Source organism: Opisthocomus hoazin, chromosome 3 (genome assembly GCF_030867145.1).
Source record: "Opisthocomus hoazin isolate bOpiHoa1 chromosome 3, bOpiHoa1.hap1, whole genome shotgun sequence".
In the NCBI taxonomy this organism is placed as follows: Eukaryota; Metazoa; Chordata; class Aves; order Opisthocomiformes; family Opisthocomidae; genus Opisthocomus; species Opisthocomus hoazin.
The window spans coordinates 65,637,372-65,652,247 of NC_134416.1; the positions used below are offsets into that span (position 1 = coordinate 65,637,372).

Here is a 14,876-nt window from a genome sequence, read left to right on the forward strand (position 1 = left end):
ACCACTATCGATTTCTGGAATGACTTCACTCACAAGACAGGTCAGCTCAAAGGAAGAAAACTTCTAATGAACATCTCCACAAGGAACAGAATTTGAGCTTAACTGAAATATATGTTATATTGTAAAATACAAGCAAGCAACTTTTACAGTAAGCTTACTGTTTTTCCTTTACCCAGTAATTCAAATAGAAGGAAAAAAAAAACATCTACACTATACCATGTCTACCATCTAAGGTGATTAATAAAGTTAGGAAAAGTGCCTGTTGATGTTATTGAAGAAAACAATTCAGGAAATACAACCACATGAGAAAAAGTGTTACTTTCTCACAGTATTACAGTGTGCCTTCAGATCATAGGATTTCAAATCAGTGGGAACAGGATAAAAATATTAGTTTGCTTAGAGTCTACAGCTCATTAAAGCACAGTGAAAGAAAGAAGAAATATGATCTAACAGAGTTTAAAAAGCGCAAAAAAACTGAGGGCAAGAGAAACAAAGACGGATCAACTTCTGAAATAGAAGTAAAAATTTCAATGATAAGATGCAAAGAAAGAATCTTGAAAGACAGAAAAAATCACTACATTTTAACTCTGCAGATTTGAAGTGATGCACGTCAGAAACGGTAAAGACAGAAAAAACATTTTCTGCAGTTTTACATTATAAGTAAAAGAGAAGATCCTAGAAGTTATAAATGCGTTTCTGAAGAATAAATATTTAAATACCACTATTCTGAAAGGGGAAAACAAAATGTTTATTCATTTTAGTTTGTTTTATTACCAAAAGAGAATTTAATACATTTCCTGTGGACACAGACTAATGCTGATGTACTATGAAAGGCACAAGTATTTTGTGACAGAACAGAAAGTCATGAAAAACTCTAAACAAGCATAAAAACAATAGTAAATGGAAGTTTCATACATATTTTGTCCATCTTTTATAAGCCAGAGCTTCTACCCAGCTCAGGAAATGTTGACAGGTATATTAAAAAAAACAACTTTCAGTATTCAAGCCATAGATACACACATATTTCCAGCTCCTGTTTTTGAAAACTTTACTACATTTACCAATACCCACTTTGAACGACATTGTTTTACAGCTAAATACTATTTTAGACAACCTAAGAAAAAAAAGATTGTCCTTCAAAAAGGCTTAGCAATTTAGAACTTTGTACGTTAAAATAAAAATAATTAATTGCAATTCGGCCATCATTATTCACGTTTCTTTAAACATTTGTTACTGCATTTGTAAGATTAAAACCTAACATTTTCCCAGAATTTTTGTTTATTTCCTGAACAGAAAAAAACTCTATGCTCAAAGAGATCAGAGCACATGTTTTGTTAAGTGTGGTTATCTTTTTCATCTTCTTGAATGACATTTTATTCAGCCACATCATTCTTCCAGCACACACTCACATCTTCCTATCACTGCTTCCCACCATCAGTAAAAAGCACTCAAAACTCCTGCAGTAATTCTGGAAACCAGTCAGAAGAAGCAAGCTTTATGACCTGAAGAAAGTCCCTAGAAAAGAACTGTTACAACTAGCTACAGTATATCAGTAAACATCTGTACCTTATTTATTTGAGGTACTCGCCTCATAATACCAACTTAAGAGGTTTGTACTAAAGATGGGAAAGATAAACAAGTGAAATACTTCATTCAAAACTTTCTCACCTGTTCTTAACAGAGGTATTGCATTTTCCAAGATGGAAACACAGAACTGCGGAAGGCTAAGTTGCTTCATCTGTAATTCCAAAGGGTCCTCATTTTCAATAACTGGTAGGTCAATATGTCCTACCTCAAGTGGAGAATGCAGAGAGATTCTGGAGTTTGCACTTGCTTGAGTACTGTTTCCACTTAAAACAATAAACAAACAAAACAAAACAAAACAAGGAAAAAAAAGAGACAGTCAACTCTTGCAAAGAGAAAACCCATATATGTACAGATGTTAAAAACAGCATTAAGTGTTTTAATGTCCTCCTTCCTTAATGCGTATCCTTCCTTCCATCCCAATCTTCCTCTGCTATCCACCAATGCTGCAGGAAGAGGGGGACTGTGTTTGGCTGGTTATTTAAATGTCAGAACTGGTAGTATCACAAGTGAATGCCTACTGTTTGGGCAGTCATCGTTAAAGGCACTTAGAAATGTGTACTGGAAGAAGCACACATGCAATAAATACGATGTTGTAAGAGAAAAATCAGTTGACTTGAAACGTTATTTCTGATGAACAAAGACTATCAGTTTCTTGAAGCAAGGCCACTTACTAAATCAAATTTTAGCCTGAACTATACCTACTACATTAAAACCATTCTATGCAGCTAGCCACAAGAATCCTTAGAAGGAAAATTAAGTAAATGTGCCCTGTGCTTAAGCCTGTAGGTGGTCTTTGTCCACTGTAAAACAGAAAATATTCCCGTGTACAAGAAAGCCCTAAGTGCAACTAGGTATGTATTATGAAATGTACTATAGTTATTGTATTGTATGTATAATTTATTTAAATTATGAGCTCTCTATATAGTTACTAATTTTATTATTTTCCAACTGCTTTCAAAAAGAATCTAATTCTGTTGGCAGCATTATAACTAACACAACTCAGAATTAATGATTTTTAATGTTTCTCCTTATCCTAAACAACATTTAGCAATCTTGAACTGCTTTAAAAACCTCTATGACTTTAGTTATTTTTTGGTTTGTTGCTTTTTATTATTAAACAAACTGAACAAACTGAAATGTGGCATGGCTGTGTTACATGATATTGTCTCACTAAATGTAACAGATGTCTAAAGAATAGCAATTAAGAATTTAAAAGCCAACTGGTTTTAAGAGTTTGACAGAAGACTTTTAGGAAAATAGAAAAGTTCACCAATGTGTTCTGACTGTACTTACCAGAGGGTAAGGAAGGAGAGGTATCAATCATAAAAACAATTCAGAAGAGGAAAGGTTAAATTTCCAGGCAGAATTTGAAACAGACAAACAGACAGATTGAAGAGTCTCAAGACTTAAGAAGAGTTACATATAGTATGGCAATAAACTAATATTTCTGTTACACTTACGTTGAAGAATACAAGATTCACTAAAAGCAGCTCTTGCACATCAAAATCAGCAAAGCCAAAGCAACATTATAGTCATTGTCCTCTATCACATTTTCTGTTCAACATCATTAACATTGACGGGGCTCCGAGCAACCTGATCTAGTTGAAGTCCCTGCTCATTGCAGGGGGGCTGGACTAGATGACATTTGCAGGTACCTTCCAATTCAAATTATTCTATGATTCTATGGTCATGATTTTCTTTATGCTGTCTCTGGCTTGATCTATACCTTTGTAAGAAGTGGAATTAACGGGCAACGAGTAACTACCGCAGCACACAGGATGCAAGAAGATAAGAGCATACCATCACGAACAGCTCATGATATGACCTTACACTTCTAATGCACCACCACTCCCTGGTTTGTAGATGTCTCATCATGGCCTTAACTGGTACTTAATGTCATGCAGATTTCTTTATTAAACTGATAGCCAGGCCATCCCTATCTCTTGCACAATATAGAGCAGCTACTACTAAACTGTCAACCATTCAACTGGGGAAAATGGTCAGGTACTAGAATGCATAAAGCCTGCAGTGCATTTTCAGCACCATATTAGTCACATGATAAAAAAATTACTATATTAGTCTTAAAGATGAGTAAAAATAACCTTTTAGTATAATGACTCTCAAGAGTCATTCTCATCAGTAATATCACAGTCTATTTGAATACCTAGGAGTTACTCAATCACTAAGCCAATATACCACAGAGATTCAAAAGAACTACCAACAAACACGTAATAAGAATTCACAGGAACTTTTAAATTTCCACATACTAAAAGACAATGGCTCTTGAACAGCAGCAGCTTTAAAGTCTGTTGTGTCAAGATGAGTAACAAAACCACAAACACCCACCTCAGCATTTTGAGGGTACACAGACAATTCATAATTTAATATTGGAGTTGAATTTTTAGGTATCATACAACTGAAACTTGCTGTCAGATGTAACAACAAAGTTTTATCAAAGACTTTAATGGAAATCTTTATACAGCACAGCATTTTTGACAACACTATACACTGTTGCCTATGGGATGGCCACTCAACTTATAAGAACTTATGGGGTCATCTGCTGAAGAAAAAGAAAAATCCCTGACATTACATTAATAGTCTAAATAAGTGCTTTTCTGCATCAAACAACTGATACTAAGAGATTTCACTAAAAATGTAGGCTGGGTACAGAATACAGCAGGTAAAAACTGATTTTGTGTATTCTGAACACCACTTAAAGAACTAACTGTAATTCACAACCATTGTTTGAATTTTCAGAGGTTAACAAAACTCTCACATCATCCCACACACTGACAAGGAGCTGATGATATATAGTACTATATTTATATAATTTTTTAATTGAAGTGTAAGTTATTTCCTATTTTATCCACCTGGAAGATGCTGCATCCCAATCTTGACCATCTCCTCTAGGACGCTGAACTGTCCGCCCAACCACAGATGGACGAGGGCTACTACTTGCAGGTGATGGATTCTGAGAACGAGGAGGACCTCTTGCTTCTTGACAGTAAGATATAGATGAATTCTGTGAAGCTGTGCCTTTATGTAACACAAATCATATATTTTCCATTAGTGAAATCCATTATTCTGAAAGCTACTACATAGTGAAGTAATGGTAAAAGTAACTAAGGTAGGATACGGAAAATGCCATATAAGTATTGGAGAGCTAGGACAACCTATCACTGGCAAGTAGCAGAGCTTGGAAACTCAATTCCAAGGCAAAACCACTGAAAATTACAGTTGAATCATAAAACATGAGTTTTAAAAATACAAACATGGTGTCTGACTAAGACTATTGGATTTGTTGATGTTATAACTGAATTAGCAGAGAAACAGTCAGGCAATATAATTTATTAAGACACCAAATATAGTGGCAATCTTACGAAGAGAACCAGACTACCAATTCACAGAAACATAGTTAATTACATTCAGCTCTCAAAGTGGAAACAGGATCATCATTATAACTAACAAACACTATTAAATCTACAAACTTTAAGCATTAAGAACGTTGTGAAACAGCCCTAATGGCTGTGAAATCCAAAACAATGATTAAACTATTTTCAGCCACCAGAATAAAAAAGGAAAATTAACACAGCTTCTGAAATTAGTAACTAAATTGTTCAGCACTAATAGCTTGAAAACTTTTCTGAAACTCTGACTGCTTTTATTTTAAAAACATTTCATTCAATTTTAGTTAAAAATACCTCTCCTGCTGACATACAAACATTTGCATATGGGGAAAAGTTGATGAATGAAGAATCGCAGGAAATTGTAAAAATGAAGTATTTTAAAATAATGCAAGTTCCCAAAAAATATTTACTAACATGAACAGTACTTAACATCATCATTTAGCAAAACAGTTTCACAGGATTAATTTGCTATAAATCTGTGGGTTGGCTTTTTTTTTTTTTAAATAATTTTAGACAATCTTACCTGTAGTAAAAAACCAACAGTATTGACATTATATAGATATATATTTCTATATACTTAAATATATATATATTTGTATTTAAAAATACCTACCTTGCTCTGTGGAAGAAAAACTTGGATCTCTGTGAAAGTTAAGTCTGCTTCTCAACAAGATGCACAACTGTTGCAGACACGACACAGCCTGCAAAGCTAACCGATGTCTTCCATCTCCTCCAAAAGCCAGGTTTAGCAGAGACAATAGGCTCTGCAAATACAAAACCATTAACACTGGCAGCCGAACATCAATGCACCTTCAAGGACAACATGCCAGCAAAAGTCTTGTACTAAATACAGTTAAAATATGTTTCTAAGTGTTTAAAAGTCCCAAAGAATAAATAGGCTTAACTACCATTTTCTTACTGAATGAAGATGCTCAGTCCTAACCAAAAAGCTAAGTTCCACATTACATTTCCAATAAAGTCACTACTTTCATCATAGGAGCCCACTGGAAGGTGTGCATATGAGAGTGACGCAATTTTATCTTATCCAGAAGAAATAAAGTATTATTTCACAACACATTTCATTAATAATTAGCAATACAGGTTATTACAAACAAATAACTTTCTAAATACAATATATAGCTAATGTCTCCTTTTCTATGCACCTAGAGTTTACATAAAGGAATTTTTTTTTTAGCTATTTTGTTTAGAGAGAAATGGTATAATTTACATCAATCCTTACTTGGCACAACTTATACCATAGCACAATAAAAACTTTAAACTTTATGCGAATTCTTGCCTGTACAATCTTTGGCCTTTGAAGGAAGATCTCAGCAGGAAAATCTTGCATAATCACATCCTGAAGAAGCTCACACGTACTCCAAATTAAACTTTGGTTGTTACTTCTCAAAGATCTAAAAACGCAGTTCATATTTAAATATGTATTAAAACCAAAAAAACCCCAAACAGTAATCATTAGTTTGAACAAGCCTACAAGAAAGTTATTATCACCACACTGAAGAACCTAAACAAGGAAATGCTGTAATTCTATTGTCAAACCAATTTTAAACCTGAAATATTAGCTATGCTAATTCTATACACAATAAAGAACAAACTCAAGTCCAGCTGTTATCAAACCACATGTAAAATTAAGTTCCCAGAAGAGAAATAACTTTCTTGATTCTGAATTTGAAACTAAAATAAGACAGAATGGAAATTCCTTATGAAGCTAGTGATTATCTCAGTGGTAATCAGCAAGTAATCTAACGTTTAGCAACAAGAAAGTTTTTTTCATTACCAAGGTTCATGTATAACTTAAAAGCACTTGAAATTCATATGTGGCAAGTTACACAAAGGAAGAAATTTATTATTCTCTAACATGTATATTAATAAATAATAAAAACCTTTTGTGCATTCTACTTCATATTTCTGTTTTCTATTTTTTTTGTTTCAGAAACCACTGTTAAAAAAAAAAAATCAAACATGTCCAGTTTTAAGGATCTATGTTCTTTTCCTAGACACTGGCATAAAGGAAATTAAATATTAAACAGGTTTTCCAGCTTCAGAAAACAAAACAAAAAAACCCCGCTATTACAAGAAAGCTTACAGTTAGAGTAGCCTTGTTAAATAGCCCAATTCCATGACACTGCATTGCTGACTATGATAGAAATCTACCACAGCTCTGTGTCAACTCATACGGAATACCAAATACAGAACTTATCCTTGGGCCACTTCAAACAATGTTTTTCTAAATGAAAGTTAAAAACAAACAAAATCATTGCAGACAGATGATCTGAATGACTCAATGCCTGGATAAAGCACTGTACCTAAACTTATTAGCCTAAACCTAGTTAAGCTACTACTGAAAGTATGGATTTCTGTGACAAGTGGCCATGGGGGTGAAGTAAATAATGATTTTATTCCAGCTTGTTCTCCAATCAACTGAACAAAATCTTTTATCCACTTAAGAAATTTAGAAGACAGACTGAAGTGTAACGAACAAAAAAGTGTACTCTGAATTAAACTCAAAGAATAGAGTGCAACACTGTCCTATTACAATTCATTGTTTGTCTGCTGCTCTGCCCAACTTCAGTGCAGCTTTTATAATCATTCACCAAAAATTAACTCATTAGGTTATTAACAGGAACAGTTTAATGATGCAGAAGGTCAGAAATTTAGAACCGCTCTTACCCAAGAGAAACAGAAACTACAAGCAAACTGTAATGCTTCTATTACTGTACCGTTCATTTGATGAAAGAACATGTCTATCTGTTGAAGTCAGAGTTAGCCAAGGAAATGTGGAAAATTTCAAGCATTTCACTGCAAAAAAAAAAAAGAGAGCAGATATTTTGCGTTATATTTCATAGAAATATTGCACTGTATATTTCCATGGCAAAGTAAAAAACTTTTGAACTATATACTTTGTGAAACAGAAATACCTTTTACTAAATATAGACTCACACAAACTCGAGTGCTTCTAATGAGAGTTTTCAGCAATACCAAAAAAATATTAAGGTCATCCCAAATCAAAATGAAATACACTTATTGAAGAAAAAGTTTTAGCATACAGGAAGCAAAGCATTAGTGAAAGAGTACTCGATGCCCCACATCATGCTTTCACAATCCAATTCTAATTTTGTTCTGCTACTAAAGAATATTTATTAGCCAGATCTCTAAAAATGGAAAATTGACCTGATGCTTTTACTCTTAAAGCAGCAGAAATTACAGTTGTTACTAAATTATGACACATAATAACTTTTTAACTAACATAACTTTAAAGCTATTTTTAACTCAAAGTTTGTAGTACTTATTGGGCAATTATAGAGATAGCTGATACACTGCTAAAAAAAGTAAGCTGGTGATTTCCATACAGTAACTCCCAAACCATATTTTAAAATCTAGTTCTAAGCACCGTATTGTACGTTAAATATGACACTCTTCTGTGAACTGCTATTAGTATACTGGTACAGGCAAAGACTTGCTAAAATAATACTGGTCTGTGTTGTGCTTTTATGTTTTGTCAGTGAAACGATTTGAAATGTTTCACTGACAAAACATAAAAGCACAACACTGGTTTTCATTTAGATACAAGGTAAAGATTTCTAAAGCACCTAATCTAGATTTCTGAAAAGGAGAAAGGTACTTCAGACTAAGTTTTGTTGAAATAAAAAGGTATTTTAACAGCCACTTTTGATTATGGAACACAGATCTTCTGAAAAGCATTATCATTTGAAATAATTCTTAAAATGACAGCATATTTTAATATACTTTACACATTCCAAAAAGTTATACTATTTACTAAAAAAGAAAAAGATCTATTAAGATGAATATCATTTTTTCAAGCATTATAATTGTAGCTTCTGTGATACTAGATTTCACTGAATAACAACAGGAAAAAGAATAGTCAATAAAAATATTTGTAATGGAATTCAAACTAAATTACAACTCTAAGCACTTTCTGTAATTAACATATTCTTATTTTATAAATACACATACCAGCTGTTCTTTTGGGAGGTATTTCTAACCGTAGCAGGTGATTTCTACCTTGACAAAAAAACCCAGTAAATAATTCCTCTTGAGGTAGATCTAAAACAAATAAAGGATATATTTAAAAAACGCCCACTAACCAAAAAAAAAAAAAGCAAAAACTCTGTTTATCTTCATGCTTTTCCTGAACTGCCTCCCGTTTGCCCTTGCGTACTAACCTACTAAGGAAATAGATTTAAAATTTAAAATCATCTCAAATGATCAGAAAAGTGGAGTAAAAAAGCATGTTGATGTTTATTTTTTACAATCCTATTCTGCAACTGTAGAAGTTTTCTTCCATTTTCTTACACTATCTCGCACACCACACAGGCAACAGCAAAAACAATTTCACAGAATGTACTGCCTGACAGAGAACTGGCAACCAAAAAAATGGTTTACTTTAATATACCCATATAGTAATAAAATTAACTTCTAAAATTAACCATTTAAAACCTTTTTCTACCAAAACTGCTATCTTTTCAGGTCAGCTGAAAAATGGACCCCCGTATGCATATACTATTATTATTATATTATTTTATATATATTATATATAATATATATGTATATTATTAAATATATATATTATATATGTTAGTATATAATATTAAATATATGTAGTTAATACACAAACTGTATAACAAAATATACACAAACTATGTAACATTAATGTCCCCAGAACATAGTATTTAGTTCAAAGGATCAACTAGATAATGCCCAGATTATTATTTCACAATTTTTCCAAGTAACTGAAATTGAAATAGAAAGAAAAAAAACAAAGCTTCTGTTACTAAGTATTAAGACTATTTAATCCACACATGGATACAATTTACAGCACAAGTAGGAATTATGTACAACACTTCAACTCAGTAGTTTCAAAAAGATGTAGTTTCAGAATGCATATTCAGAAGATTATTATATTATTCCCCATACAGTGGCAATCTTAGGTAAAAAAATAGCTAAAACCTTATGTGGGCACAAGTAGGAAAAAAGAAAACAGAACAAACAAACAATCAATCAATCAATAGCCACCACATAGCTCCAGCAAACTACAACTCCAAGCATTAGACAGGAAAACTAACTTTTATCTCTGAGATTGCATAGTACGAGTGACAGAGGTGTGGCCACTGCTACACCACACGGTACAACAGCAATGTCTTTCCCACAAGAACCAGGAGCATGAAGTAATGACCTCCACAGCATGTAATTTTCTCCTTTATACTTTGTGCTAAAATTTCTAAGGCAGAAAAGGAGAAACCAGCTTCACTTCCTGACTACATCTAAGAGGCACCGTAAATCATTGTAACAGATAGATAATAAGTTAGATAACAGAAGCAAGTAATAGCACTTCACATGTGAAGCACTTCACACATTACATGAAATTTTAAACAAAGTTTATCTATTTTTCTATGATAAATACTTACCCAAAACTAAGCAGATAGTGCATACAACACTAATGTAGTTTTAAAAATCATCATACTAGGACCACTTACTGCCCTTTTTTTTTCTTTTTTAGATTTGAATTGCTCTCAGAGTTAAAGTTTACTACACAAAGAAAAGTAGCAAAGCATACTGGCTTAGTTACAGGTTTGTTCAAAGCTGCCACGCTCACTGCCATAAAGCAGTCTTTGGAAGTTCATGTCCTGTGTCATGTCCTTTTTGCACTAAACAGACATTACACACTGAAGAAATGGATAGAGAAGGTCTGATTACAAACAACAGGATTGTTCTTGTGCAGAAAATTCCATTACAGGAATAGCACTACCTGACTTAGGTAAGATCGCACTTCTTCTGGCAGGATCTGCTTACCATTCATTTCACTAATCTCTCAGGAATAATTCACCTACTATGCCTGAAAACCTCAACTTCTCATAGCCTAGAAGCTTTTCATTTACTTTATTGTTATTTCAAAAATATGTAATTTACCTGGTTGATCTACTGAAGGCTGAGACTGAGCTTGATAATGTACTGATAAAGAACTAGAAGGAAGTCCAGAAGGAAGGAAGAACAGTGCATCCACAATCCCATCAATTATAGCCTGCAAGTTTGGATCCATGTTGGGACGAAGCTGAGAGAAGAATTCCACTGCACCAATTCCAATCAGTTTCTGGGCAGCAGGTGGATGCTACATCAGGACAAATAACTGACAAAGTTAGCCTGAAGAGTCTCAAGGCCTCTTGACCTTGGGGGGGGGGGGGGGGGGGAGTAAAGAACCATAACCAAAACTTAAGTTAGATTTCGCCTTTGTTTAGACCATCCATCAGTTTCAAGGATGAGATTTTTTCTTCCTCTGCATAGCTGCTGTTTCGTGATTAAAACATAAGAATGTATTATGAGATCTCTGAAGTTTCTGTAATGTTTTCTCAACTCTTCTAAAATAATTTGTACCATTGTTCAAATCTTCACTGTTCAGGAACAATGCATGTACTTAGCTGCAAATCATGTCCCAAAGCAGAAATTAACCACTAAACGAGAAATAGAAGAGCAGAACAACTAAAGTAGAAACCCAGAAAACTTTTTTTCTGCTATTCCTATGACCAATTGCAAGCCACTCAAATTGTTTTAATTTCTGCCTACTTCTAAAGCATCCTAAAATCTCACAACATGGAGCTACGAAACCAAATAATATCCAGTTTTATTAAGCTTTAGCACTCTAAAAAATAAATGTTAGTATATCATACCTTGATCAAATTGTTCACAAAATTCAGTACTTCCTCTTTCATTGTTACGACTGGAAAATTGAACCACTCCAAAAGATTAAGGAAAAGCACTTTTTCATGGACCAGATCGGCATACGCAATCAAGTTATGATCCAATTTAAACAGAATAGTCTTCAGTGATCGTTCTCTTATCTCTGCCAGTTCGTGACCTGCCCAAAAAAGCGGATTAAAAAGAAACAAACATAAAATCACCTGACATCACCTGACACCAGAACGCTGCCAAAAATCCGTGAAAAAAAGCCAGCTCTTGTGTCGCCAGTATGATGCTTACTAGGAAGACAAACATGATCACGTTCACCAGCAGTAAGCTTACCAACTACGTCTGCACGTCTGTGTAAGTGTGAAATATTTAAAAACTACACTGATACAATCCGGCGCCGAACGTCAAACACGGGGACAGCCTTTTTCTTGAGGCACGCAACCACATTCTGAAAACACCCACCGCAATTCACCGTGGATACCGAAAGCTGCCTCAGACCCGCTAACCGGACAGCCGTCTACCCAAGCCTGTCGAACCGAAAGGCCCCCCAAAGCCTTCGGCACCGCCCAGGGAAGCACCGCCGTGTGCCGCCGTCCCCCGTCCCCCCCCCACGCCCGCAGCTGGGAGAGGGGAGCAGCAGGCGGCAGAAAACCGGCCAGAGGCCCCGGGGGCGGCCGCGGGGAAGTGGAGGCCGGGCAGGGGCAGCCGCGCTCCCCGGGCGCCGCCGACGAAGGAGGCAGCCGCCGTCCCGGCCCTCCCTCGCTCCCTCCCTACCTCCGTCCCGGCCAGGCCAGGCCAGGCCAGGCCAGTAGCCCGGCCCCCACACACGGCCGACGGGCCCGCTCCGCAGGTAAAACCCCCGCAGCGGCGTACGTGGGCGGCGGGCGAGGCCCTCGTCGCCCTTCCCCCCGCACACGGCCTCGCGGAGGGGTCGGGACGGCCACGGAGCCGCTCGGCAGCCGGGCCTGGTGCCCCGGGAGGAAGAGGGGAGCCGCTACCCAGCTTCCTGACGAGAGACGACAGCTCCATCGCGCCTCTCTCCCCGCCGACATTCAACCGCCGCGCCTGGCCAACGGCGGCCGCGGTGCACCTTGGAAAACGTAGTCCGCGTCCCTACCGCCTCCGGCCCGTCCCGCCACCTCCCCGCCCGCCCTGTGCTGCGCGCGGAGCACGCTGGGAGCTGCCATCCCCGCCACGGAGCAGGAGCGCGCCCGCGGGAGCGCAGCAAACTACAACTCCCATGCGACCCCGCGCCGGGCCCTCCCGCCCCGCTACGGGAGCCCGGTCGCGACCGCCGGCCTGTGACGACGGCGATAAGGCAGCCGGCGCTCCCCTGTTGGGCTGTTGTCGTCCTCCTCCTGGTGAACCGCGGCCCAAAGCTGTTTCCCGGTGCGGGCGCCGGGGGAGGCCTGGGGCTCGGCGCGGCCCGGGGGCCGTCTCCTCAGCGGTGGCGGAGGCTCAGCGCCTGGGAAGCCGAGCCTCCGGGAGGGGCTCGGTGGGGTGCTGGTGTGCAGGAAGGGCTGCCGGGCTGAGTCAGCCCTTCTGGGCAGAAATCGGTGCCCTCGGGGTCTTTTTTCCCCTCAGGTTTCTTCAGAGGGTTCCGGGAGGGGCGGGGGCGGCTCAGTGAACCCAGTGAGTAACTTGGAAGTCGTCATACAGTTTCAAAAATTCAGAGTGGAGCTTCTCAGATAGAAAAGGAGCGGTGACAAAGGGGTTTGCATTTCAATAACCGCACCGGAGGGAATTAAAAAAAACCGGTGGAAGCAGAGACGTGGTTTCATCCTTCCAAGTAAGTGGAGAAGCTTCAGGTGGATACGGATGCGTGCAATTGCTGGCGTGCTTTTTCCAGCTGGATGTTAACTACCCAGTCCCTGGAAGCCCGAGCCCTGTCCGTCGGTACTCCGTGCGATGCAGAAACCCAGCCACACAACTTAAAACTGCGTATTCCCGGCCTGACGGCTCGGAGTGCCGCAGCTGGGTAACGCAGGGGTGCTCCTGGGGGCCAGTCAAAACCAAACGGGCTGCCTGCCTAGCAGCATCCAAAACAGCAAGCGTTTCAGCAGCGGCTGCTGTTCTCTGCCCAGACAGGAGCCATCACCTTGGTGTTCTGCTTGTAGCTTGAATATGAGCTCTGCACGTACGTGTAGGACGATGGTGTTTCATATCTCAAGTTCTGCCATCATTATTTTCTGCAAAGATTGGATTTCTTTTGTTCTCTGAGTCCAGACGTGAAATTGAAAAGGAAAGGGTGTGTTTCTTCATCCTTTATTACCCACATGGACCCGATTTGGAAGCCAGAGAATGATTTGTGTTTATAGTAATAACTGAGTGTTTGCTAATGTTTCTTTCATGTGTCTGACAGCACTCTGGAAATAGCTCTTGCTGACTGGATGAGGTGATGAAGTAGGAGGTGACTCATGAGGAGGTCTGGGTTTTCTTTTTTATGTAACCTAGACTCCAGAATTACATTGCTTTGTTTGTAATGCAAGGCGATTTCACAAAGCAGAGTTTCTTAAACGTATAGTAAAGACAGATGGTACATCATAGGTTATCTGACCAGAGGGGTGATCTTATATTTGAAAGATTGTGCTTGTCATCACAACTGGAAAAAATAAATTGAGAATAGGTGGACAAGTGGTAGACGTTGTTGTGTGTATATGCTCATGAAGTTTTTGCATGTAACTGTAGGTGCACAAAAGAAGATGGCGTTGTAATAGTCACTGTTTCATTTTTGTATTGTGTTGCGTGAGAAAGTACATTTTTATTGGCATCCAACAAAAATGTGAAACGTGCAGTATGGTATATGCAAGTGATTTCCAAAAGGATGTATGTCACTGCCCTTTCAGTTTGTGTCTAATTGTTTTTCCACCCTGGTCTCCATTAGTGTGCTGTTCTTTCACAGTAAACTTGCATTACTGTCCTCCATCTGCTGTGTCAAGGTTGTACTAAATCCTTAATTGCAACACAGAACTGTCCATCGTTATGTAAGACAGTATTTCTGTCTGTGGAGCAATAAAACAGAGGGGCTTTATTAAGCTAATTACAAACGTACTATGATTGCTGCAACAAGGGTTTTTTTTTCCACAAGAGGCTGAATTTACATGGATCTATCGGTGCTTTTCAAGAGCAATTACAAAAGAAGCATCACTGACTGAGTAAAAA

At 37.9% G+C, this 14,876-nt stretch overlaps 1 protein-coding gene across 5 annotated transcripts in view; it reads right to left on the bottom strand.

The window, feature by feature from the left end:
* Positions 1-12,792, bottom strand: part of RTTN (rotatin) — a 100,503-nt gene extending 87,711 nt beyond the window's left edge. For 3 of the 5 annotated variants that reach the window (XM_075416546.1, XM_075416545.1, XM_075416544.1), the window contains exons 1-9: positions 12,713-12,792; positions 11,696-11,883; positions 10,941-11,139; positions 8,988-9,077; positions 7,733-7,811; positions 6,292-6,406; positions 5,608-5,758; positions 4,458-4,623; positions 1,669-1,850 (exon numbers count right to left, since the gene is read on the bottom strand). In XM_075416546.1, coding sequence (XP_075272661.1) covers positions 1,669-1,850; positions 4,458-4,623; positions 5,608-5,758; positions 6,292-6,406; positions 7,733-7,811; positions 8,988-9,077; positions 10,941-11,139; positions 11,696-11,883; positions 12,713-12,743 — 1,201 coding nt within the window. In that variant the 5' untranslated portion in view covers positions 12,744-12,792. The other 2 variants (XM_075416547.1, XM_075416548.1) reach the window with 2 other exon arrangements.
* Positions 12,793-14,876: the final 2,084 nt, after the last annotated feature.